At 44.3% G+C, this 26,632-nt stretch overlaps 1 protein-coding gene across 9 annotated transcripts in view; it reads left to right on the forward strand.

Annotated features, from left to right (window-relative positions):
* Positions 1-25,335, forward strand: part of cnot1 (CCR4-NOT transcription complex, subunit 1) — a 30,893-nt gene extending 5,558 nt beyond the window's left edge. For 2 of the 9 annotated variants that reach the window (XM_085461092.1, XM_085461093.1), the window contains exons 5-49: positions 2,745-2,813; positions 3,310-3,364; positions 4,766-4,969; positions 5,101-5,269; positions 5,602-5,728; positions 6,325-6,435; positions 6,578-6,748; positions 6,869-6,996; positions 7,269-7,509; positions 7,675-7,794; positions 8,109-8,231; positions 8,366-8,517; positions 9,060-9,210; positions 9,411-9,609; positions 9,691-9,819; positions 11,204-11,328; positions 11,436-11,722; positions 11,817-11,894; positions 12,046-12,295; positions 12,423-12,563; positions 12,655-12,834; positions 13,048-13,164; positions 13,254-13,364; positions 13,490-13,567; positions 13,907-14,084; positions 14,376-14,530; positions 14,751-15,047; positions 15,141-15,281; positions 19,599-19,703; positions 19,855-19,974; positions 20,235-20,429; positions 20,595-20,737; positions 20,860-20,968; positions 21,172-21,341; positions 21,682-21,913; positions 22,000-22,248; positions 22,343-22,506; positions 22,622-22,739; positions 22,835-22,936; positions 23,057-23,230; positions 23,328-23,477; positions 23,563-23,743; positions 23,945-24,077; positions 24,159-24,293; positions 24,385-25,335. In XM_085461092.1, the coding sequence (XP_085317218.1) occupies positions 2,745-2,813; positions 3,310-3,364; positions 4,766-4,969; positions 5,101-5,269; positions 5,602-5,728; positions 6,325-6,435; positions 6,578-6,748; positions 6,869-6,996; positions 7,269-7,509; positions 7,675-7,794; positions 8,109-8,231; positions 8,366-8,517; positions 9,060-9,210; positions 9,411-9,609; positions 9,691-9,819; positions 11,204-11,328; positions 11,436-11,722; positions 11,817-11,894; positions 12,046-12,295; positions 12,423-12,563; positions 12,655-12,834; positions 13,048-13,164; positions 13,254-13,364; positions 13,490-13,567; positions 13,907-14,084; positions 14,376-14,530; positions 14,751-15,047; positions 15,141-15,281; positions 19,599-19,703; positions 19,855-19,974; positions 20,235-20,429; positions 20,595-20,737; positions 20,860-20,968; positions 21,172-21,341; positions 21,682-21,913; positions 22,000-22,248; positions 22,343-22,506; positions 22,622-22,739; positions 22,835-22,936; positions 23,057-23,230; positions 23,328-23,477; positions 23,563-23,743; positions 23,945-24,077; positions 24,159-24,293; positions 24,385-24,463 (6,846 nt within the window). In that variant the 3' untranslated portion in view covers positions 24,464-25,335. Of the gene's footprint in view, positions 1-2,744; positions 2,814-3,309; positions 3,365-4,765; positions 4,970-5,100; positions 5,270-5,601; positions 5,729-6,324; positions 6,436-6,577; positions 6,749-6,868; positions 6,997-7,268; positions 7,510-7,674; positions 7,795-8,108; positions 8,232-8,365; positions 8,518-9,059; positions 9,211-9,410; positions 9,610-9,690; positions 9,820-11,203; positions 11,329-11,435; positions 11,723-11,816; positions 11,896-12,045; positions 12,296-12,422; positions 12,564-12,654; positions 12,835-13,047; positions 13,165-13,253; positions 13,365-13,489; positions 13,568-13,906; positions 14,085-14,375; positions 14,531-14,750; positions 15,048-15,140; positions 15,282-19,598; positions 19,704-19,854; positions 19,975-20,234; positions 20,430-20,594; positions 20,738-20,859; positions 20,969-21,171; positions 21,342-21,681; positions 21,914-21,999; positions 22,249-22,342; positions 22,507-22,621; positions 22,740-22,834; positions 22,937-23,056; positions 23,231-23,327; positions 23,478-23,562; positions 23,744-23,944; positions 24,078-24,158; positions 24,294-24,384 lie in introns of all 9 variants that reach the window. The other 7 variants (XM_085461095.1, XM_085461099.1, XM_085461097.1 and 4 more) reach the window with 7 other exon arrangements.
* Positions 25,336-26,632: the final 1,297 nt, after the last annotated feature.

Consider the following 26,632-nt stretch of genomic DNA (forward strand, 5'->3'; position numbering starts at 1 on the left):
ATATGAAACCGGAGGAGTTGTACTTACATCTTGTGCCATCAGCTTGTCATAGGTCAGTTTCCTTCCACATAAAGCTTTGCAGAAACTGCGTAAAAAGCACTTGCAGCAACAACAATAATAATAATGATAATAATAATAATAATGATGATGATGATGATTGGGTTTATATAGCGCTTTTCAAGGCACCCAAAGCGCTTTACAATGCCACTATTCATTCACTCTCACATTCACACACTGGTGGAAGCAAGCTAACAAATACATAATATTCCAGAAACAGGCTTTGCCGATCCGATCAGCTGTTCAAAACACTTCCTGCATTGGAATAGACGTCAGCGCGAACTATCACATATCCGCCATTACCTGCCCAAAACCGGAAGTGCTGTCATTTTTTGCAGAAAACAGTTTTTGTTTTTTACCTTCAGGGCCTTATAAGCCTATACTGGTGTTTTTAAAAGTCCTGTTTGACTTTATGCTTTTCTGTATTGTTTCTTGGAACTGCTGGAAATAGTTTTTGATGCACATGCTGTTTGTTTGTGTGTTTGGTGGTTTTTTTGTTTGTTTTTTTTTTGCAAATTTGCATTACGATATTTATTTTGGTTTTTCCTGCAGTCCATAAACAATGGTGCATCTCAAAAATAAAACTATGAAGCACAAATTTCCTCTGGAAACCATTTTGTGCAACTTTTTTGTATTTACAGTTTTGGGGGATAAAGTTCTTAAATTTCTCTAACTAGAAATATATGTAAAAAAAATAGTTTTGTTTTTTTTTCCATTTTTTTTTTTTTTTGTAGTTTATTGCACTTTTTTGCAATTTATGTACAGTGGGGCAAAAAAGTATTTAGTCAGCCACCGATTGTGCAAGTTCCCCCACTTAAAATGATGACAGAGGTCAGTAATTTGCACCAGAGGTACACTTCAACTGTGAGAGACAGAATGTGAAAAAAAATCCATGAATCCACATGGTAGGATTTGTAAAGAATTTATTCGTAAATCAGGGTGGAAAATAAGTATTTGGTCACCTCAAACAAGGGAAATCTCTGGCTCTCACAGACCTGTAACGTCTTCTGTAAGAAGCTTTTCTGTCCCCCACTCGTTACCTGTATGAATGGCACCTGTTTGAACTCATCATCTGTATAAAAGACACCTGTCCACAGCCTCAAACAGTCAGACTCCAAACTCCGCCATGGCCAAGACCAAAGAGCTTTCGAAGGACACCAGGAAAAGTATTGTAGACCTGCACCAGACTGGGAAGAGTGAATCTACAATAGGCAAGCAGCTTGATGTGAGAAAATCAACTGTGGGAGCAATCATCAGAAAATGGAAGACATACAAGACCACTGATAATCTCCCTCGATCTGGGGCTCCACGCAAGATCTCATCCCGTGGGGTCAAAATGATCATGAGAACGGTGAGCAAAGATCCCAGAACCACACGGGGGGACCTGGTGAATGACCTGCAGAGAGCTGGGACCAAAGTAACAAAGGTCACCATCAGTAACACACTACAACGGCAGGGAATCAAGTCCCGCAGTGCCAGACGTGTTCCGCTGCTGAAGCCAGTGCATGTCCAGGCCCGTCTGAAGTTTGCCAGAGAGCACATGGATGATACAGCAGAGGATTGGGAGAATGTCATGTGGTCAGATGAAACCAAAGTAGAACTTTTTGGTATAAACTCAACTCGTCGTGTTTGGAGGAAGAAGAATACTGAGTTTCATCCCAAGAACACCATACCTACTGTGAAGCATGGGGGTGGAAACATCATGCTATGGGGCTGTTTTTCTGCCAAGGGGACAGGACGACTGATCCGTGTTAAGGACAGAATGAATGGGGCCATGTATCGTGAGATTTTGAGCCAAAACCTCCTTCCATCAGTGAGAACTTTGAAGATGAAACGAGGCTGGGTCTTCCAACATGACAATGATCCAAAACACACCGCCCGGGCAACAAAGGAGTGGCTCCGTAAGAAGCATTTGAAAGTCCTGGAGTGGCCTAGCCAGTCTCCAGACCTCAACCCCATAGAAAATCTGTGGCGGGAGTTGAAAGTCCGTGTTGCTCGGCGACAGCCCCAAAACATCACTGCTCTCGAGAAGATCTGCATGGAGGAATGGGCCAAAATACCAGCTACTGTGTGTGCAAACCTGGTAAAGACCTATAGTAAACGTTTGATCTCTGTTATTGCCAACAAAGGTTATGTTACAAAGTATTGAGTTGTATTTTTGTTATTGACCAAATACTTATTTTCCACCCTGATTTACCAATAAATTCTTTACAAATCCTACCATGTGGATTCATGGATTTTTTTTTTTTTTTTTTTTTTTTTTCACATTCTGTCTCTCACAGTTGAAGTGTACCTCTGGTGCAAATTACTGACCTCTGTCATCATTTTAAGTGGGGGAACTTGCACAATCGGTGGCTGACTAAATACTTTTTTGCCCCACTGTAGTTCCTATGGATTTAATGCAGACATATTATTAAAATTTGGGCTATAACGGTTGTATTGATGCGTAGCAACTTGAAGTGCTCCCAAAATTGGCAGTACAGCATGAAAAATATAAAGATAAGCTCTGGCGAACTTGGTTCTATGGTCTTAAAGGGTTAAGTAGCTGAGAGACAAACTCGAGACACCCATGTTTGTACCGACATGTTAAAGGTGTTTACGAATACTAACAATGAATTGTCTTTCAACCTTCAGGTGAAACACAAGATAACAACCGGTTTTCATTGTTGATTTAAATTGTCTTTCAGAGTTTGAAGCCATCTGCTCACTTATTCACTCAATTGAGCAAAGTTCTTAAGCTCAGCAAAGTCCAAGAGGTAAGCCCGCTCTATCAACTTTATTTCTTTCTTTATTTTAAACCATTGGCCCATCAGCGAGCCCATTTTACAAGCATTCTTTAAATGACTAACTCCGAGACAGTTTTTCCCTTAAACAAAATTCAAACTGTTTTGGAAAGAAGAGAAGACGAGCTTCAAAGCTTTCACATATGCTGATGTCTGAACAGACAGAAGTCAACTTTGCAATGATTTACTTAACTGTAGCTCCCACCATTCTGGGCTAAATAGAAAATTTAAGTAGTTCCTGAAAGATGAGAATGTATTTTGTAACTTTTCAGCGAAAAATGACAAATTAAGGACAAGTGGCCTCGATGACACTAGGTGGTAAAGGATCAAGTGAAAACAATGTAAATGCAATATAGTAGCTTTGGCACTTGTATGAACATAAAGTTAAATTTTGATCTAAAGATTCTCTGTATGAAATCAAGCAAACATTAGGCTCTCCTTTTAAGTGTTTTGTTTTTTTACCCCTCAGGTTATATTTGGCCTTGCTCTGCTCAACTCCAGCAACACAGACCTTCGTGGCTTTGGTAAGTTTTTCTAGCACACCTTCATTTATTTAAACCCAGTGAATAAACAGTGTTTTTCTAGCAGTATTTGTCAGTAAAGTGAACAAACGGTTATATTTCCAACAAATCTTGTATTTCTAAAGATGAACTAATACATTTCATGCTTGTTCTTCCTGAATTGTCTTAAAATCTTGGCTGAAATGAGCCTGGTAGTCTGCTGCTGGTATGCAGTTTGCATTCTTTATGCCAGCTAGGGCTGCACAATTTTGCATAAAATGAGAATCACGATTTTTTTGCTTAGAATTGAGATCATGATTCTCTCACGATTTTCTTTTCCAGTATAAATATTTATTGCACTTATTAACTGCACATCAACTTCGTAACAGTTGAGATTGAACATAAAAACAATAAATAAACATAAAAACAACAAATGTCTCACGTTTTGTTGTTGCCGAAAAATGTTGTACTGCTTGAAATTCTGTCTCCACCGTTGCTCGATGCTGCGTGTATAGAGCAGGTAGTGCAACAATAGAAAAATAGTTGCGGGACGGCACTGTGTAGCGTTTGTCTAGGGTGTTGATCATTCTCCTAAATCCCTCGTTTTGCATCAGCCAAACCGATTTACGGTGTTCTCATGGCTCTAGTGAGCCTAGCCCCCGGCTAACTATCGAGCTAGTGGGTAACAGACGTCTCCGAAAACGTCGGAGCGCTTTTGAAAATATGTGGTGTCCTGATAAACTGAGCAGATATTTGAGGTTTACACAGCTACATTCTCACCTGAAAATATGTTAAACGTTTATTTTGTGACCCAGAAAGAATAATAAGAGTAATATTAAAACTAACTAGCTGCCGCCATTGTTGGAAACTGAGCTGGGCCGCGCTATGAATTCTGGGACACTGCTTCTTCTTCTTCGGGGTTTAACGGCAGCTGGCATCCTTGTACATGCAGTGCTGCCATCTTCTGTTTCAGTTCGTTATTACACTCTTAAATCCTGCTACTTATTCCTGCGTCTTTTGGGATCTTACAAAGCTTCAAACGACGCGTCGACTATTAAATCAGTCGTCGATGATTTTGATAGTCGACGTAATCGTGACTAGTCGACTAATCGTGGCAGCTCTACCTGTCACACACACGCTTACCAATGCAGAGAAATCCTGAAATCAATGCTTGACTTTGTTTCAAGATTTCAGTTCATCTCTTTTGCACACAAACACGCTTCTTGCGGAGATGCATTAAGGAGCATTGTGTGCTTTGATTGCAGTCATTTCTGGAAGGCATGGCGTACTGTCCCTATCATTCTTCTGAACATTTAATCACTTAAATGTTTCACATTAGCTGCACCTAATGATTTTTTTTTTTTTTTTTTTTTTCCAAACATAGTACACAGGAAAGCACATGATAAACTGTTTTTTTTCTCTCAGCTGCACAGTTCATCAAGCAGAAACTTCCAGACCTCCTGCGGTCATACGTTGACGCAGATCTTGGAGGAAACCAAGAAGGTGGCTTCCAAGACATTGCCATAGAGGTGCTGCACCTACTGCTCTCCCATCTACTGTTTGGACAGAAGGGAGCCAGTGGGGTAGGGCAAGAGCAGATTGACGCCTTCCTCAAAACACTTTGCCGAGGTATGGAGGATCAGTTGGGGGGGGGCTGATTGTAAATCTTAAATATGCACGCAGACTGACTCGATATGGTGAAACGGCCAGTTTTGTTTTCCCAATCTGACTCTGCCACGCTTTCTGTGTGTTGCTGTCAGATTTCCCCCAGGAGCGCTGTCCTGTGGTGCTCGCACCACTGCTGTACCCTGAAAAACGGGACATTCTCATGGACAGGATCCTACCTGACTCGGGGGAGTTAGCTAAGACCAGGATGGAGAGTTCTCTTGCAGAATTCATTCAAGAAGTTGGCTATGGTTTCTGTGCTAGGTGAGTGTGGCTTGTTTGAAACTGTGTGAACAAAGTGATTTAAAAGAAATAAACCTGTGACTACAGTTATTTGTCTTGTATCTAAATTCTAAGTAATCATTTGAACGACCGTGTGTTGGCACCAAGAAGCTCTTGCGTGTTTGGTAAATTGTGTTAAATAAATATGAAAGAAAACTGGCAGTCTTTTTATTGTTTGAACACGCTTTATCACAAACCTCAAAGTGAGTTATTACTTAATCCTGTCCTAATATAAGTTCTGGTCTGAAATTACATGCGAGTGCTCAGTAATGACGGATTGTAGGCAACATTGACCTTTTCTTTCCTCTCTTCAGTCTGGACGAGTGCAGAAACATAATCGTTCAATATGGGGTGAGAGAGGTGACGGCCAGCCAGGTAGCCAGGGTCCTGGGCATGATGGCTCGTACCCACTCTGGTCTAACTGACGGCATCCCACTACAGGTGAGACTCTTTATTTGATGGAGGGGACAGGAAAGTGTAAGAACGCTGTTTGGTTTGCTTCATAGTTAGTTTCTCTTCACACAGACTTGCCATGAACTACTGTAAGTGCAAACATGAAGATTCAAACTGCTGTTGTTTTTGCTGAGTGCAGGAGACAGTCTAGCAGTTCACACTGTTTTATTATCAACCAGTTAAAGATTTGGCTAGCACAGCTGTGGACTTCTCAATGTCAGGCAGCTTCTCCGTGTGCACATGTTTTATTTTCATGCTGAAGTCGGCCTTAACTGACAGAATGAAGTCGAATGGAGTACCCTGTTATCATACAAGGCCGAGCAGCCCTTCTGTCTGATGCTGTGTTCTGTAAGCATGTAGCAGTTCACCTTCGACACTCGGCTCTTTCTGTCCCTCTTAGTTAAGCCTTCACGCCGTGGGCTTAATGTTAAAAAGAAACCTTATCAAAGCCCAGGCGTACCTGCTTTGCTCTTCTCTTGTTTTTAAATGTGAGTGCACTCTGTCCCATGGTACTGGACAAAGGTGGAGACGGTGGCTCAAACACAGATTTTGATGGATGATTGATGGCTTTCCTCTTTCTGCAGTCTATCTCTGCTCCAGGAAGCGGTATCTGGAGCGATGGGAAAGATAAGAACGATGGTTCGCAGACACATACGTGGAACGTTGAGGTCCTCATCGACATTGTCAAAGAAGTGGTAAGTGAACTGTCAGTTCATCTGAAAACCAGAAATTTTCCAGGAAACGCTGAGATGGAAAACTTAACAAAAATAAAAAATCCTTTTTAATGACTGAATTTTCACTGCTTATTTATTTATTTATTTTTAACCTATACCCTAGAATCCCAATCTCAACTTCAAAGAGGTGACATATGAACTGGACCACCCGGGCTTTATAATCCGAGACAGCAAAGGCCTGCAGGTAGTGGTGTATGGGATCCAGAGAGGGCTGGGCATTGAAAGTTTTCCTGTGGATCTCATCTATCGGCCTTGGAAACATGCTGAGGGACAGGTAACTTATGTTCATCGAGAGGGTAAAAATTCAGGTGTTTGGGGAAAATTATGAGAGGAATCTTTGTCAAGTTGGAATAGATTTGTGTAGTTTAATGCATCTTTTCTGTATTTTTTCCAGTTGTCATTCATTCAACACTCCCTGATGAACCCAGACGTGTTTTGCTTTGCTGACTACCCTTGTCACACTGTGGCCATTGACATCCTCAAGGCCCCACCAGAGGATGACAATAGAGAGATTGCCACATGGTATGGAAATTGAATATCACCTTGCCTCTGCAGAACGGTGTGCCGTTGCGTATTTTTCTTACTGTGGCTTCAGATTTTGCTTTAAAGCAGTAAAAATGTAATTGAGGTGTCCTTGATGGGCTCTTAAACTGGAGGCAAAGTTGGACCTCTGTGTGTACTGAAGTGTTCACGTTAAAAATGAATAAATAAAAAAAATCCATCACTTCAAATCAAGTTTACCACGACACTTTAAAACTCTGCCAAAGCGCTCATCTTTTTGTAATTCTTCACAGGAAAAGTCTGGATCTGGTGGAGAGTCTGCTTCGACTGTCTGAGGTGGGCCAGTATGAGCAGGTGAAGCAGCTGTTCAGCTTCCCGATCAAACACTGCCCCGACATGTTGGTGCTGGCGTTACTGCAGATTACCACCTCGTGGCACACACTGCGCCACGAGCTCATCTCCACCCTGATGCCCATCTTTTTGGGAAATCACCCCAACTCCGCCATTATCCTGCACTATGCCTGGCATGGACAGGTTGGTGTTTGTTATTAGATCAGTGTTGCTGGGTAACATGTTGTTTGGCAAGTCATGTCTTCAGTTAAGTGTTTCTCAAGTTTTCTACTAGTTTGGTGCGTCGTTCAAAAACAAAAACTAAAAAAATCCTGCTTGCATACAAAACTGTGTCTGTCTGTCTTGCAGGGACAGTCTCCTTCCATACGTCAGCTAATTATGCATTCGATGGCTGAATGGTACATGAGAGGGGAGCAGTATGACCAAGCAAAGTTATCTCGCATCCTGGATGTGGCCCAAGACTTAAAGGTTGGTTAGAATACTGCGTTCTCCTTGACCATTAAAGTTTTTGTACTCTTGTAACATTTCATCTGAATTTAAGGTAGAGGGTAAAGGTACACGCTGTATAGCATGTCGGTTCTCTCCTTAGAAACTTTTTTTGATTTAATATTTAAAAACATTGTATTTGCTGCAATAACAGACCTCTGTACATAATCTGATTATTGGATTTAAAGAGTCCGTGTCTATAGTTGTAAAGGTGGATTATTAAATGTTTCATGTAATAAATGGAGACAAATTAAGTGAACCCAATGTGAACATGAATGTGTTTTTCCTCTCTACAGTCTCTATCAATGCTGCTGAATGGTACTCCGTTTGCCTTTGTTATTGATCTCGCTGCACTTGCCTCGCGTCGTGAATACCTCAAACTCGATAAATGGCTTACTGACAAAATTAGAGAGCACGGGGTAGGTCTTTAAACTAATGATTGCTAATCGATATGTCTTTTTAGATGGGTTTCCTGTTTATGCTAGTGTAACATTAAACGTATTTCATGAAAAGTCTGGTTTTGTATTAATTATATTTCTTGTTCTTGTGACAGGAACCTTTCATCCAAGCTTGTGTGACGTTCTTGAAGAGGCGCTGTCCATCCATTATGGGGGGTTTGGCTCCTGATAAGGACCAGCCCAAAAGTGCCCAGTTGCCTCCAGAGACTCTAGCCACCATGCTGGCCTGCTTGCAGTCATGTGCTGGGTGAGGAACTTTAAAGCCTGGTGTTTATCCCCTATTCGGATCGACTGCTTTTTCCATTGCAATTGCGCACCACCTTTTGTGCGTGGTCATCATCATAGCAACGCGAGCGAGCGTCCTGTGATGTAATTGGTATGCAACACACTACAACAAAGGTACAAGCAGAGGTGATCGTACTCGGGCCGCGGCTTTTTCTTCTTAGTTGTAGCCATTTCCCTCGATGCCAGGTTATGAAAATGGCGGTTGTGATTTTCGTGAACGTGCTGCTTTCACGACTCATCTCTCAATCAGTAGCATGCACTCTGGTGACATCGCATTTCAGTACCTGCTCGGATCACTTGAACCTCGGCCGAGCGGGTACTATTTTAGCACCAGAGACTGGCTTAGTGGAAAACTGTGGCCAGTTGATCCGAGTAGGTGCTAAAGGAAAAGGGGCTTTTGTTTGATGCTCCTGGACTTTTGGAGCTTCGAGTGGAGCCCAACGCTGGTTCGATGCAGTGTAACATCTGTCTTACATGTATGTTGTTTTTGTTTTAAATCCTTAGCAGTGTATCCCAGGAGTTGTCGGAGACTATCCTGACGATGGTGGCTAATTGCAGCAATGTAATGAATAAAGCCCGACAGCCACCACCAGGTGTAATGCCAAAGGGACGTGCCCCGAGCACCAGCACCCTAGATGCCATCTCACCTGTACAGGTATCTTGCATATCACGTCTTTTGAAATACATTTTCATGATTGGTTTTGTGGATGCTAATTTTGATATTAACACTTTTATAAAGTGTACAATGTTTTGGGTTTCTGTAACAGTTCTGTCATGTTTTCTTTTACTGTAAAAAGCTGACGTTAGTAGCTCTGTTCCATTCCTGTCTGCTTAACTTTATGTCCCTTTGTTTAGATGGACCCTCTGAGTGGCATTGGCGGTTTGAATTTGGGGCCCTCAGCTACTTCCCTCAATCCAAGCATAAGTTTCCCAACCCCAGTGAATACACCTTTCAATAATCCCCAGTCTCCAGCAAAAGCCTTTCCACCACTTCCCAATCCTAATCCCAGCACACCTTTTGGGAGCATTTCCGGCCTGCCCTCACAACTCCCTGGTATGACCTCAGGTTTTTGTATTTCAATCCAAACATGCTATCAAGTGTGAAGCAGAAAAGTGACATTATTGTTACTTCCAGGTCCACTGGGCACGGGCATCGGTCCTGGTCTAGGGATGCCAGCAGGGAGCACTGATCCTTTTGGTCCCAGGAAGATGAGCACACCGGGCCTGAACCCACCAACCTTTCAGCAGAGTAAGATGAAGGCCTGTAAGTGGTGGTGGTAGTGGTGTGACTGAGAGCCCCGCCCCGCGCTGCTCAGCACTGTATTTCCTCTGCTTTTGACAACAATCACTTACTAAAGAAATTGGCTTTCAGGGCACTTTGTCTGCCGCACCAAAACGTTTCCTTAACGTGAGATTTTATTCCTGAAACAAGTTAATTGGTGATTTGTTTTACATAAAATGATTGTAGACTTCAGTGTGAGAGGAAATACAGATCAGTCTTCCATTCCTTGTCTGCTTTTGCTGACAGCCCCACTTTAATATTTTTCAGCTTCTTCAACATGACGTAATTGTCTACAGTACTGAATTGTTAGAGGCCTCTAAGATGAGGAGACACTTGTTTTCTTTCATCCAGTCTATAAAGACGAACATGAATGATTGATGTTGGTAGGGCTGTTCGATACAACGATATATATCGGATGACGATATAAAAACGTCTGTCGTTTCATTTCACGCTATCGTTTGTTTCGTGGTGTCGTAAAATAAACTGTTTACAGCAATATTATTTTCATCGTTCTGATGTCACTGTAGCGGCTATATTCATTTCTTAAACTTCTCTCTTTCTCTTATATTTAATATCACCACACTACGGACGGACAAGCGCCTGTTTTTATGCGTTGTCGTTAGCAACAACGACGGTAACAGCATCGCGTGTCCGCTTGTTAATGTTCCACATAAACCTTTCACAATAAAGCTCAAGATCCTGTTGAGACTTTTCAAAATAAACTGAATCATGTGAAAGAGCAGATTATTTACGGATGAGAAGTAAAAAAGAGCCGTCAGGTGCTTAAAAAATAGACCTTAGACTCAAACGTTAGAACAGGCTTTTCCCCGCAGCACGCCGTGTAATAAATACTCACAAAGAAAATGTCGGCCGTTACAACTTGTGTCTAAAAATGTGTCGTTTCATGCATCGGTTAAAACACTCGACTCCAGCTACACAACGCGCAGCTGGAAACACTTCACGCAGGTCGAGCTGCCCGAGATTCACAGACTTTACAGAAAATGTTACGTTTGATTTTGGTCATATCGCGCAGCCCTAGATGTTGGTGTTTTAAGGTTAACGGTGAAAGAAGTTTTCTCAGCTGTTATTGACTTCCAGCTGTCGCCTGTACTTTGGGCTGAATCAGGTCATTCAGTTTCAGCTGTTGTTGTTGTGTTTGCTCGCCTCTGTAACATTTCCGAAAGGGCCCCTACGGGAATTTTTATTTTCTTTTTCTTGTGTGTGAAGAAATTTTAAACAACACAAACAATGTGACTTGCGTGTTGTAGATAAACCAAGACACTTTTGTGTTTTATTATAGTGAAAATGAGTGCATTCTTATTCATTGTTGGACTTAAAATGATCACTTATGCTTTTCTGTTCCCAGCCGACCTTTCTCAGGTGTGGCCCGAAGCAAACCAGCACTTTAGTAAGGAAATAGATGACGAAGCAAACAGTTACTTCCAGCGCATTTACAACCACCCACCTCACCCAACCATGTCTGTGGATGAAGTGAGTAGTTACATGACATTTTTTTCTGCGAATATCATTCCTCTTCAAATAGAATCCTTTCCACACTTGTCAAACAATTCATATGTGATGTCATTGGACTCATGCAGGTCTTGGAAATGCTGCAAAGGTTTAAGGATTCTACCATCAAGCGGGAGCGAGAGGTGTTCAACTGCATGCTTCGAAACCTGTTTGAGGAATACAGATTCTTCCCCCAGTACCCAGACAAGGAGCTGCATATCACTGCCTGTCTTTTTGGTGGAATAATCGAGAAAGGTCTCGTCACTTACATGGCCCTGGGTTTGGCCCTCCGATATGTTCTTGAAGCCTTACGAAAACCGTACGGATCCAAAATGTATTACTTTGGAATTGCTGCCCTAGATCGGTTCAAAAACAGGTACTAGCTTTTTCTTTTGCAAAACAAGTGTAAGTATAAGGCGTTATGTTACAGCTGACATCTCTTTTTTTTTTTTTTTTTTTTTCTCCCCTAGGCTAAAGGACTACCCTCAGTACTGTCAGCACCTGGCTTCAATTGGTCACTTCTTGCAATTCCCCCACCATTTACAAGAGGTAATCAGGTTTCCTTAATTTATTTGTGGTGATCCTTTTTCTGTTATCAGCATTCATTAAGTTTTACTTAGTTCTCTCTCTTGCTGGAGAGAGAAGCGCGCCTTTGATTCAGCTAAATTAAATCTGTCGCTCTGCATCTTCAAATATCCTGTGTGTGCAGTATATTGAGTATGGACAACAGTCACGGGACCCTCCAGTGAAGATGCAGGGGTCCATCACCACACCTGGGAGCCTGGCTCTAGTACAAGCCCAGGCACAGTCGCAGCAACCTGCCGGCCTTAAAGCCCCACAGCCAGGCCAGCCCAGCACCCTCGTCACAACCACCACGCCTACAACCACAGCCTCTAAGACGTCCACGATCGCAAGGCCGACAGCCACTAACTTCAAGAAGGATGTGCCTGTGAGTTCAGTTTTGACCGGACACCATGCGGCAGCATAGAGAGAGAGAGAGATATATCTAGATATAGACAGACAGACAGACACACACACACACAATAATAATAAATAGTCTCCGTTCCTACCTACAGCCCTCCATAAACACTACCAACATTGACACCCTGCTGGTGGCTACTGACCAAACGGAAAGGATTGTAGAACCTCCGGAGAATGTCCAGGAGAAGATTGCTTTTATTTTCAACAACCTTTCTCAATCCAACATGACTCAGAAGGTAAAGACAAAGAAACAAAATATTACTGCATTAGAACAACCTTAATAATCAAAGATGCTGTTTTTTAAAAGCAGAACATTTCTTTTGTCAGGTCGAGGAGTTGAAAGAGACGGTGAAAGAGGAGTTCATGCCCTGGGTGTCTCAGTACCTGGTGATGAAGCGAGTCAGCATCGAGCCCAACTTTCACAGCCTCTACTCGAACTTTTTGGACACACTGAAAAACCCCGAGTTTGTGAAGATGGTTCTTAATGAAACCTACAGGAACATCAAGGTAGACTTAAAGACGGAATATTTAGTTCAGTGCAATGTTTGACACCTCTACCAAAAGTCGGATTGAGCTCTGCTGTCTTATTGCCAAAAACTTGCCTAGTGTGATGCGCTTGTAGTTACGTTTCTCACACGTCACATTATTATGTTGGGTAAACTAGTTTTGCTCTGGTAAACTGTCATCCTTTGTAAAGTACTTTTCCCCTGCGTCTTTCAGGTGCTTCTGACCTCAGACAAGGCAGCTGCCAACTTCTCTGATCGCTCCCTGCTGAAGAACCTTGGCCACTGGTTAGGCATGATTACACTGGCCAAAAACAAGCCAATCCTTTATACAGTAAGAGCATTTTATTACTTGCTCCGTAAAATTATCTGCTGGTTTTTGTGCTTCAGAGTGGCCTAATTTTTATTTTTCCCCTCTTCTAGGATCTAGAAGTAAAGTCTTTGCTACTGGAAGCTTATGTGAAAGGCCAGCAGGAGCTGCTCTATGTGGTTCCCTTTGTGGCCAAAGTTTTGGAGTCCAGCGTGCGAAGCATGGTGAGAAATATAGGTGTACTTCTCAGTAGACCCTAAGCAGTATGGCCCATATACCAACTTTTCTATATATACAGTGGGGGGAAATGTCCAAACCACTCAGCGTGATTATATTTTTGAGTCCACAGGTTTTCAGACCCCAGAATCCTTGGACTATGGCCATCATGAATGTTCTCGCTGAGCTGCATCAGGAACATGACCTGAAGGTAATAAGTTAGCCTTGTGTGTTGCTATTTAGAAAACACATCTGGATTTGTACCGTAGTCTTAAACTCCAGTCCGGTTGTTTTACATTTACAGTAACAACAGTGGAGCTGCCTCCCATAATTCCTGTTTTTGATTGGATGCACTGAGTGATATTTAACAATTAAGATTAAATGCACAATGATGCATAGCAGGATGTCTTATCACTGAAAACTGCACTTGTCTAAACCGTCATTATCACTTAACGTCATGAATAAAATTACAGTTCAAGTGACTGACGTTTCCTTAGGTAAATAAAAAGGTATCAGAAGTTCATTGCTTCCATGCTTTTGTTTACTACAGTTGAATTTGAAGTTTGAGATTGAAGTTCTGTGTAAGAACTTATCTTTGGACATCAACGAGCTGAAGCCAGGAAACCTGCTGAAGGACAAGGAGAAGCTAAAGAACCTCGAGGAGCAGCTATCAGCACCAAAGAAGGAGGCAAAACCTCCAGAGGAGATGCTGCCAGTCTCTACTGCAGGTGATCATGTTATTCCTCTTTAAATTGTCTTTGTAGTTTAAACATCTCAAATGTTTGTTTTTGTCATGTAGAAACAAAATGCATTACTTCTGTTACGTCTGAAACTTGAATTGTTTTGTTTTGAATACTTGAACATGTCAGAATCTTATTGTTACTTGTAATCTTGTCATGTTGGGGCCATCACTTGTCCTTTGAGAACACTTTAAGAAGCTCGTTGGTTTTTGTGTGCTTGCTGTTTGTTTTGCCTTTTCTTGTGAGTTTTTTAATCAAATTAGCATTTTCAACCAACAGGAGACTTTGTTCCATTTGCAGCTCCTCCCTCCACCCCAGCTGCAACCACCACCACTTGTACAACGACCGGGCCGCCCACCCCGCAGTTTAGTTACCATGACATCAATGTGTATGCATTGGCAGGCCTGGCTCCCCACATCAATATAAATGTCAACGTAAGTATAAAGACTGCGTCATGATTTTGGCGTCTGAGCAGAGTTGTAGACTGTTGCAGGATTCTATACACTTCAGCTATGCACACATGAAGCTACGCACGCTAGACGCCCTCAGGGACCTGATGACACCGAGAGTAACTAATTAATGAGTAATCATTTCATGTGTTTGGATCTCTTCTTAGTAGTTTCTCTCATTCTTGGGCTGCTCTTGTTTTCTTAGATCCCTCTGCTGCAGGCTCATCCTCAGCTAAAGCAATGTGTGCGTCAGTCAGTGGAGCGTGCCGTCCAGGAGCTGGTGCACCCTGTGGTCGATCGCTCTATCAAAATCGCAATGACGACCTGTGAGCAGATCATCAGGAAGGACTTCGCTCTGGATTCTGAAGAGTCCCGCATGCGTGTGGCTGCGCACCATATGATGAGAAACCTGACTGCTGGCATGGCCATGATCACCTGCCGTGAGCCTCTGCTCATGAGCATTGCCACCAACCTTAAGAATAGCTTTGCTGCAGCTCTGAGGGTAAGGCCTCCACGAGGGTGTGTATTTAAATTGCTAGTTTACAGAAGAAAGAGGAAAAGCATGCATCAAATAACAAACTTGTTTTCCTTTTAGGCACCAACACCCCAACAGAGGGACATGATGGAAGAGGCTGCAGCCAGAATTGCTCAAGACAACTGTGAACTTGCTTGCTGTTTCATTCAGAAAACGGCAGTGGAGAAGGCTGGCCCTGAAATGGACAAGAGACTAGCCACGGTAAGACTTTAAAGGGGATTAACCCAAAAGGCACAAATACAAATCTACTTGGATTTTCATGGAACTGATCATTGGCCTATGGCCCAAGTTGGAGTGGTGAATACATGTACCGTATTTTCACGACCATAAGACGCACTGTACTAAAAGGCGCAGTCTCAGTTATGTGTGCCATTACTGTATTTAACACACACATAAGGCGCACCTGATTATAGGGCGCATACAAGTGTGCGTATTTAAAAATAAAGCGGGAGCAAAACTGAGTTTGGTACTCACATTTTTATTACCGGTAATAGTCATCAATCAAACCCATCGAAGTCCTCATCCTCTGTGTCTGAATTGAACAGCTGCGCTAAATCTTCATCAAACATGCCAGGTTCACTTTCTTCCCTGTCAGAGTCACTTTCCGTGCCGTGCGGCTCCTCGGAAATGATGCCGGCTTTTGCGAAAGCTCGGACAACAGTGCCAGCAGACATGTTAGCCCAAGCATCTACAATCCATTGGCAAATTGTGGCGTAACTCGCCCGGCGCTGCCTTCCACTCTTGGTGAAACTGTGGTCTCCATCGTTCATCCATCGCTCCCAGGCCGCTCGCAGCCTTACTTTGAACGGCCGGTTCACAGTGATGTCCAGCGGTTGGAGTTCCTTTGTCAGGCCTCCTGAATGACAGCAAGCTCACAGTCATCTTGGTGGCTGTCTATGTTCCCCCCTCTGCTAACCCCACAGCTGCATGTGACACTATCCACTCTGCCATAGCTCGGCTACAGACTCAGCACCCGAGTGCCTTTATTGTGATCTCGGGTGACTTCAACCATGTATCACTGGACAATACACTACCAACATTCAAACAATATGTGGACTGTCCCACCAGGGGAGAGAAAACTTTAGACTTACTGTATGCTAACGTCAAGGATGCATACAGCTCCTCCTCCCTCCCCCCACTTGGTAGGTCAGATCATAACCTGATTCACCTCACCCCCCGCTATGTGCCAATTGTGAGGAGGGAACCTGTGACCACCAGGACTGTTAGGAGGTGGTCAGAGGAGGCCTTAGCAGAACTACAGGGCTGTTTCGAGGTGACCGACTGGGAAACACTCTGTGAGCCTCACGCCGAGGACATCAATGGGCTTACTGAGTGTATCACAGACTACATAACTTTCTGCACCGACTCCATTGTTCCAGCTCAGACTGTTCATTGTTACCCAAATAACAAGCCGTGGGTGACTAAGGACATCAAAGCCCTCCTCAACAACAAGAAGAGGGCTTTCAGAGGGGGCAACAAAGAGGAGGTGAGGAAGGTCCAGGTGTTACTAAAGGACAAGATCAGAGAGGCTAAGGACAATTACAGGAGGAAGCTGGAGTGGAAACTCCAGCAGAACAGCATGAGAGAGGTGTGGAGGGGCATGAAGACCATCACTGGATTCAGGCCAACCAACAGCAGGGGAGCTGAGGGAGGTGAGAATAGAGCCGACGAGTTGAATCTGTTTTTCAATAGATTCGACACCACAGTGTCTGCTCCCACCCCCACAACCTCACCTGCAGTCAGCCTGGAATCCAGAGCCACACCACTGTGCCAGCCTCTCTCTTCACATGTTGCCTCCTGTGAGATTCCTGACACCCCTCCCCCACCCATCACCTTCACTCAATACCAGGTTGAGATGCAAATGAGGAGACTTCACTCAGGCAAGTCTGCTGGACCAGACGGAGTGAGTCCCCTTGTCCTCAAGACCTGTGCCCCCCAGCTGTGTGGAGTCTTTCATAAACTGTTTATGCTGAGTCTGAGTCTGCAGAGGGTCCCGGTGATGTGGAAGACATCATGCCTCGTCCCTGTACCAAAGACTCCTCGTCCCAGTGGCCCCCAGGATTACAGGCCCGTGGCACTGACCTCCCACATCATGAAGACCCTGGAAAGGCTCATCCTGGACCAGCTGCGACCCATAGTAAGACCACATCTGGATCCCCTTCAGTTCGCTTATCAGCCTCGTCTCGGAACAGAGGACGCCATCATCTACCTGCTCAATCGTGTCTACACCCATCTGGACCAGCCGGCGAGCACTGTGAGGGTCATGTTTTTTGACTTTTCCAGTGCTTTCAACACCATCAGGCCGACCCTCCTGGGTGATAAGTTAGCAGCGATGCAGGTGGATGCTTCTCTGGTGTCCTGGATTGTTGATTACCTGACAGGAAGACCACAATATGTACGTCTCCCACAGTGTGTGTCTGACAAGGTGATCAGCAACACAGGGGCACCACAGGGGACTGTGCTCTCCCCCTTCCTCTTCACCCTCTACACCACAGACTTCAGCCACTGCACAGAGACCTGCCATCTTCAGAAGTTTTCTGATGACTCTGCGGTGGTTGGATGCATCAGCAGGGATGATGAGACAGAGTACCGGGCTGTGGTCGACTCCTTTGTCACGTGGTGTGAGCAGAATCATCTGCAGCTCAACGTGGCAAAGACCAAGGAACTGATCGTGGACTTCAGGAAGACCAGGAAACACTTGACCCCTGTTTCAATCCAGGGGGTCAGTGTTGACATTGTGGAGGACTATAAATACCTTGGAGTACACATTGACAATAAACTGGACTGGGCTAAAAACACCACAGCACTTTACAGGAAGGGCCAGAGTCGTCTCTATTTTTTGAGGCGACTGAGGTCCTTCAACATCTGCCAGAAAATGCTGAGGATTTTCTATGAGTCTGTTGTGGCCAGTGCGATCCTCTATGCTGTTGCATGCTGGGGGAGCAGGCTGAGGGTCGCAGATGCCAACAGACTTAATAAACTGATCCGTAAGGCCAGCAATGTTGTGGGGATGGAGCTGGACTCCCTCAAGGTGGTGTCGGAGAGGCGGATGCTGTCCAAGATAAAGACAATGTTGGATAACACCTCCCACCCACTCCATGACATGTTGGTCAGTCACAGGAGCTCGTTCAGTGAGAGACTGAGATTACCGAAAAGCACCACTGAACGACACAGGAAATCATTCCTGCCTGTGGCTCCCTGTACAACGCATCCACTTAACACACTGTTTGCTGCTACAACTACACATGTTTCTTTTCCAACTATTTATTTATGAGTGACTTATGTATGTATGTATGTATATATATGTATATATTGTACTATTCTTAGTTAGCGTATTGTCTGTCTTGTCTTAATGTTGGTTTAAAATGGAGCACTGTAACAAAAAATAATTTCCCCCAGGGATCAATAAAGTATTCTGATTCTGATTCTAATTCATTTGCTGCACTTGTTTTTTCACATCGGCTGTGAGATGCATAGAGTCACAGATCAACAGCGATGGTGATGCGTGGAAAAAAACCACCTGGTCTCCTTACATACGCCTCCCTCAGCCACTCTTTCATCATTTCCTCATCCATCCAGCCCTTTTCATTTGCCTTAATGATGATTCCTGCTGGAAACTTCTCTTTAGGCAAAGTCTTTCGCTTAAAAATCACCATAGGCGGCAGTTTCTGTCCATTAGCATGGCAGCCAAGCACAACAGTGAAAGAAGACTTTTCATACCCCGTTGTGCGTATCGTGCTGGTCCCCTTCTTCTCCACAGTGTGACTCACCGGGATGTCAAAAGTGAGCGGGACCTCGTCCATGTTAGTGATGTGGCTGGGCTGGATGTTTTTGTCGCCAATGTGTTTGCTGCAGTAGGAGCGGAAGATGGCCAGCTTTTCCTTATAATCCGCTGGAAGTTGCTGCGCTACCGTAGTCCTGGTCCGGATGGAAAAATGGCACCGTTTCATAAAACGAAAGCACCAAGACGGACCTCCTCGGAAATGTTCAATTTTTTATTTCTTCTGCTAGCGAAACTGCTTTTAGTCGAATGGTGAAGTCGAAACGCTTCTCCCGCTCGTTCTTTGCTCGATGATCCACCGCTCGAGTCTTTCCTCCAACTCGGGCCACCTCGCCTTATGTCCGCGGAAACTCAGCTGCGTCTTCTTGACCTGTCGGAGCTTGTTTTCCATGTTCCTCCGCGTAGCTGATGGCCTTCAGTTTAAACTGTGCTTCATAAGCGTGTCTCTTTGCCATTTTCAGGGTTGTTAAAACAACGATGTTCTGCATAACGCACATACCTGTTCTTTTATAAACAATCAACGCCCACACTTCACCCTTTAGCGTTCTCATGGTGTTCTCTACTATGTCCTCCTTACAACACACAGGGCGCACTGCGCTATAGGGCGCGCCGCACTTTTTGAAGAAAATCTAAGACTTTTATGTGCGCCTTATAGTCGCGAAAATACGGTAGCTTTGTAACTGTGTAGAAACGTTTAAGTCAAATTTCTTGACATTGTTTCCTTTTTACTCTTCCAGGAGTTTGAGCTGAGGAAGCATGCACGCCAGGAGGGACGTCGCTATTGTGATCCCGTTGTTCTGACTTACCAGGCTGAACGTATGCCAGAGCAGATCAGGCTAAAGGTGAGGTCACTGTAACATGCTAGTTTTATCTTAAAACGCACGATTAACAATGGAAACCTGCCCTGAATTTGTATTAATTTGAAGAGATGCAACAAAAAGAACTCATAATCTGTGGATACAGTCTCTGAGTAACGGTGTGCCTGTGCTGCAGGTGGGAGGAGTGGACCCTAAGCAGCTGGCTGTGTATGAGGAGTTTGCTAGAAACGTTCCAGGTTTCTTGCCAAGTAATGACCTTTCCCAACCAACTGGCTTCTTGGCTCAGCCCATGAAGGTACGTTTATTTTCAGGGACCCACGCACTCATCCCAAACACAAGAGCTGAATGCTGAAAAGTACCACAGTGTTACAGAACTGATAACATGTTTAGAAGTTTATGTCCTGCAGGTTAGAGTAGCATGGAGAGATCATCATTTATTATTCTGTCATCATTTATGAATATTCAGTGGATGAGTTGCTCAGAAAGCAACATTTAACTAAATACTTCTTGTGTTGCCGCATTTAACTCAAACTTTTTTTCCCCATGTTATCTCAGCAACAGGCATGGGCGACGGATGATGTTGCTCAGATCTATGATAAGTGCATAGCAGACCTGGAGCAGCATCTTCATGCCATCCCTCCAGCGCTTGCCATGAACCCTCTTACCCAGGCCTTGCGGAGCTTGCTGGAAGCTGTGGCTCTGGCTAGAAACTCCAGGGATGGCATTGCAGCGCTTGGCTTGCTGCAGAAGGTGGGATAACTAAATGTTGCTGGTTTAGTTTTGGCTCGTAGACGTCTTCCGCACAGTAGCTTCTCGTTTTGTGCATACTTAGAAGCAGTTTATAGAACTGATGTCGTTTTGTCTTCACAATCGCTGTTAGACAGGTCAGGTCTTAATGCTCATTCCATCCTCCAGGCTGTTGAAGGTCTTCTGGATGCTACAAGTGGCGCCGATGCCGACTTGCTGCTTCGCTACAGGGAGTGCCACTTGTTGGTGCTTAAAGCCCTGCAGGATGGACGTGCCTATGGCCCACAGTGGTGCAATAAGCAGATCACCAGGTGTGTCTATGTTGGAACAGTTTTTGTGCAGAATGGGATATCCTGCACCATCCTAAAAGCTATTGTAACATTTTCCATGAATCTGTTAAATTTAGTGTCTCTGACTTGCTTCATGTTCGCAGGTGTCTGATTGAATGCCGTGACGAATACAAGTACAACGTCGAGGCGGTGGAGCTTTTGATCAGGAACCATCTTGTAAATATGCAGCAGTATGACCTGCACCTAGCACAGGTACACACATTTCTACTTCTGTGGGTAGTGTCTTTGTCTGTTCACTGCCATTAACTGGTCTTCACATCTGTTCTGTAAGTTGGTGAAATAAAACTTCTGGAGGCATAAACATGCTTTTTCTGATTGAATCAGTTTCCTTTGCTGTTGGTTGCTCTGTCAATGTGTTTTTAAATTAACAAAATGTTTTCCCCTCCTCCCTCCAGTCAATGGAAAATGGACTGCACTACATGGCGGTTGCATTTGCCATGCAGTTGGTGAAGCTGCTGCTGGTGGATGAACGCAGTGTGAGCCACGTCACAGAAGCTGACCTCTTCCACACAATTGAGACTTTGATGAGGACCTGTGCGCACTCCAGAGCTAATGCACCTGAGGGGTAATGAACCACAGCAGTTTTAATTCATTAGAAGTGGAATGATTATAGCTACAATCTGAGGCTGGAGATTAACCTTCAGGGCTGCTTTACAGCTCCATTGGCCAGTTTTATGATGCTAGTGCAAAATCTTGGTAGACGGTAATGTTTCCCTTTGCTCTGTGATGGCATTTGTTCACTGCGCTTACATGTGTTTGATGTTCAGTGATCTGAACATGTGTTTGTGGTCTGCTCGTCTGAGGTGGCAGACCCTAGCTTGACCTTTGCTCTGATGGCATGAGTAGTTCTGGAGGTGTAGTGTGCTGAGACCTGATTCCTACGCCCTCTACCACCTCGTTTCCAGGCTTCCCCAGTTGATGGATGTGGTTCGCTCCAACTATGAAGCCATGATTGACCGGGCCCACGGTGGACCCAACTTCATGATGCACTCTGGGATTTCACAGGCGTCAGAATATGATGATCCTCCAGGCTTGAGGGAGAAAGCGGAGTACCTCCTGAGGGAATGGGTCAACCTGTATCACTCCGCTGCTGCTGGCAGGGATAGCACCAAAGCTTTCTCTGCCTTTGTTGGCCAGGTTTTTATCAGCATTTATTAGTTAATGGGAATGATTAAAAAGTAGTACTGTTACTCATGTTTGCATCCCCGTTTTCTTTTTCCTAGATGCACCAGCAGGGAATTCTGAAGACAGATGACCTGATCACTCGCTTCTTCCGGCTGTGCACAGAAATGTGTGTGGAGATTAGCTATCGGGCACAAGCTGAACAACAGCACAACCCAGCAGCCAGTGCAGCCATCATCAGAGCCAAATGTTACCACAACCTGGATGCCTTTGTGAGGCTCATAGCCCTGCTGGTGAAACACTCTGGAGAGGCCACCAACACAGTGACAAAAATCAACCTCCTCAACAAGGTGCACCCACATCACACTGAATATTATTCTGATATATCATTTATAGCCCAGTTTCACTCATTTTCATTATGGTATAACCTTAATATCTCCACAGGTGCTCGGTATTGTAGTTGGCGTGTTGATCCAGGACCACGATGTTCGTCAGACTGAATTCCAGCAGCTGCCGTATCACCGCATTTTCATCATGCTGCTGCTGGAGCTCAACGCCCCTGAACATGTCCTGGAAACCATCAACTTCCAGACACTCACTGCCTTCTGGTAAGTAGTCGCTTTTTCTGAAGGGCCTCGTCCTGCCGAGAAACTGTAGTTCGGCGAGTTCTTGTGATGTTTTCTTCGGTCCATGTGGTCGTCCAACGTTTGCCTTTATCTGCAGCAATACCTTCCACATCCTGAGACCCACCAAAGCACCTGGGTTTGTGTACGCCTGGCTGGAACTGATTTCTCATCGCATCTTCATTGCCAGGATGCTTGCACACACCCCGCAGCAGAAGGTCTTTAAGGAGAAATCTTACATAAATAACATCACATGGCTGTTTTTGTTTGAATAGTTTTTGAATATTTGTTCTAAACCGATGCTGTCCTCTAGGGTTGGCCCATGTACGCACAACTGTTGATTGATCTTTTCAAGTACCTGGCCCCTTTCCTGAGGAACGTAGAGCTCAACAAACCTATGCAAATCCTCTACAAGGTGATCTTTCAGGGTCATTTTAATCAATATCCTGGCTTTTAAGTGTTAATGTTGCTCTTGAAGCAAGGAGTATTTTGAGTGATGTGTAGAAAACGTCTGCTGTTCTGATGATCTGTTCAGGGCACGCTGCGAGTGCTCCTGGTTCTGCTTCACGACTTCCCAGAGTTTCTGTGCGATTACCATTACGGCTTCTGTGACGTCATCCCACCCAACTGCATCCAGCTCCGCAACCTCATCCTCAGTGCCTTTCCACGCAACATGAGGCTTCCTGACCCTTTCACACCCAACCTGAAGGTTCGATTAGCGCTTTGGTGTGAATCGTGGATATGAGCCAAGTTGGTTCGAGACCGAAAGATGTAATAGGCCTGTCCTTTATCGATTCCTGCCGCAGGTGGACATGCTGAGCGAGATCAACATCGCTCCGCGGATTCTCACAAACTTCACAGGCGTGATGCCGTCACAGTTCAAAAAGGATCTGGACTCGTATCTGAAGACGCGCTCACCTGTGACATTCCTGTCGGAGCTCCGTAGTAACCTGCAGGTAGGCTTGGTGTCCGTTTACTTTAAATCAGGAGTAAGAGAAGCACAAAGGTGTGACGAGCTTGTGGCGGTCTTTTGTCTCCCAGGTGTCTAATGAACCAGGAAACCGCTACAACATCCAGCTGATCAATGCTCTAGTGTTGTATGTGGGGACACAGGCAATCGCTCACATCCACAATAAGGGCAGCACCCCCTCCATGAGCACCATCACCCACTCCGCTCACATGGACATCTTCCAGAATCTGGCTGTGGACCTGGACACTGAGGGTAGGCTAGCAGCATTAAATTAAGGTCTTTTCATAGATATTTAGACACTACTCCTTAGAAACCAACTGTGTTTAAAGCTCTTTTCACCCAAATAACGAATGTCTTTGCTGGCTCTTGGTAGTGCAGACGGAGCTGGATTTTTAGGTGTTGAGCATCTGACCTTAAGCAAATCATCAGGCTTCTGATTTTGTCTTTTTCCAGGGCGTTACCTGTTCTTGAATGCGATCGCCAATCAGCTGCGTTACCCCAACAGTCACACTCACTACTTCAGCTGCACGATGCTCTATTTGTTTGCCGAGGCCAACACTGAGGCCATCCAGGAGCAGATCACCAGGTGAGACCGATCCGAGGTCCAGACGATGTCGTTGAGCGTCGTCTGCGAATACTTGGTTAATGTTTCCTCCTTGTTCTTTAGGGTTCTGTTGGAGAGGCTGATAGTGAACAGGCCTCACCCGTGGGGTCTCCTCATCACCTTCATCGAGCTGATCAAGAATCCTGCCTTCAAGTTCTGGAGCCACGACTTTGTGCACTGTGCGCCCGAGATTGAAAAGTATGTTGCCTGTTTGATATGCGATGTCTGGGAGCAGCTGTTGTTGTGGCGCCTTAAACCGACGCTGTCTTTTCCTCCCGTCTCTCCTCAGGCTGTTTCAGTCTGTCGCCCAGTGCTGCATGGGACAGAAGCAGGCCCAGCAGGTGATGGAGGGCACCGGTGCCAGTTAGCCTGTGTACCAGCCAGCTCGTAGCCCCCCGGAGAGATGCTGTGGCCTTGATCCACCCCCCTCACCACCCCACACATACACACCTCCCTCTTTACTGTTGGCACTGGATAAACTGGCAACCATAGTCATTTGGACTGTGGATGAAAGGACTACTGCTCATGGATCTAGTTAGGTTTTTTTTCCCTCCCCCTTTTTTGTCATATCCCTTTGGAGTTGAGATGAGATGGATCGGGACATGCTGTTTAATATACTTTTTTTGACGCTTTGATGTAAATATTGGAGAAAAAAAAGGGGAAAATAGGGGAGTAGACAAGTGGAAAGCAATGCACATGTCAAATAAAATGTACCTTGACATGTAAAGACATGTAAACATATTTTCACTCACTACCAAAGTCCTCTGTTTGCTTCCCTCCCACACATCCTTTTTTTCCTGGCTTTTTTGTTGTTGTTTTTCTTCAGCGGCTGAACGGTAGAGTGACGAGAAAAGCTGCCTACTTTCATTTGATTCCTTTTATCTCCAAGTGGGACAGAAAGATGTAGTTCTCCCATGTGGGGTGGGGGTCTACTCCTGGTGTGTTGGTGGAGAACGTTTGCTGATGGTTTGTCCATTTGAAACTGGCTCTGGAAGTCTCTCCCTGGCACGTGTAAAATTATGCAGTGATGGAAACCTTGTATCTTGACAAATTTGTATAAAGATCCAAATTGAAGAACAACAATAGAAGGACCAATACAGCCCATTTTGTAACATTTTGAATGTTTTGTAAATGTATTGGTCCATGTGTTGTATTTTGTAGTCCTTTCTAGTTTGCCTTTAGTTCTTGCTACTTAACTGCAGTATGCATACATACAGTAAATAAAGCATTCAAACTGCTATTTCATCTGTCTTCTTTCAGGACTGCATGACTAAGATTAACAAAGTGGGACTAACTGTATTAGCAGTAATAAGTTTTCAAGCATGTTAGTTTTTAAATATTAGGAAGCCAGAAAAATGGACTCTTTGAACCAAATGCTTTTTGTAGTCAGCGAGTTTCTGGCCGTCTGTTTGCTAAAGAGTGACCAGAGTTCATTTAAATTTGAACTGTTGTCCAGAAAACATTTGGCTTATTCATATGGGCAGTTAGTAATTTCAGTTAAGCATAAATGTCTTTGCTTTGTAGCCGGGCTTCTTGGTTGGCGCACTCTCAGTCCAAATACTTCACTGTAGACGGTGATGCTGGTGCAGCAGCAGTTTATAGTGGAGTCTTTGGAGTTGTTTCTAAACATAACCGGTTTCCTCACATCTGAGGGCAACCATTTGGGTTGGGTTTGAACTGATCATCTAGGGATCTGCAGATGTTTAGGTGATGGTTTAAAGAGAACTTCTCAGTTGGAGAAGGTCCTTGGACTTGGTATTGGTCAATCTGATGTCAAATCCTGTATATGCTGCCAAAGAGAAACTACCAGTTGTAGACTATCACGATTGTTAATGAGGCTTGGCTGTGTCACGTTAAGACGGCACCACTTAAACAGATTTAAGTATATGAGCACTGCTCAAAAGATCAAACACTTCTTAAGCATCAAGTCAAAACTTCTGGGAAGTTAAGTTATCAAACAGGGTTGTAAATCAGTTTCAGCTGCTTTAGAATAGAATAGAATAGCCTTTATTGTCATTGTACAGAGTACAACGAAATTGGAGTGCCACTCCCTTGGTGCAAGTTTCAATAATAAATATAAATGTAAAATATAAAAAGTACAAAAAAAACAATCGTAAGTACTCAAACAATAGTAAGTACAATATATACAGGATAGCAGCATTAATATAATGACAGTATGAATAGCAGCATAATATAATGACAGTGACGGTATGGAATAGGTTCAATTGTTTTTGTGCTTCTTTACTACGGTGATAGCTCTGGGAAAGAAGCTATCCCTGAATCTGTTTGTCCTGGTTTTATGTGACCTGTACCGTCGGCCTGACGGTAATAGTTCAAACAGTTGGTTGCTGGGGTGAGAGTGGTCCTTGATGATATTGCCAGCTCTGCTGAGGTACCGAGAGTTTGCAGTGACCTCCAGGCTGGGCAGAGAGCAGCCAGTGATCTTCTGGGCTGTGTTGATGACCCTCTGCAGTACTTTCCTGTCTGCAGCTGAGCACCCTGCATACCATGTTGTTATGCCGTACGTTAGGATGCTC

This window comes from Copadichromis virginalis, linkage group LG7 (assembly GCF_057382275.1).
Source record: "Copadichromis virginalis isolate Kocher_CV1m ecotype Utaka linkage group LG7, C_Virginalis_male_GT1.1, whole genome shotgun sequence".
Lineage (NCBI taxonomy): Eukaryota > Metazoa > Chordata > Actinopteri > Cichliformes > Cichlidae > Copadichromis > Copadichromis virginalis.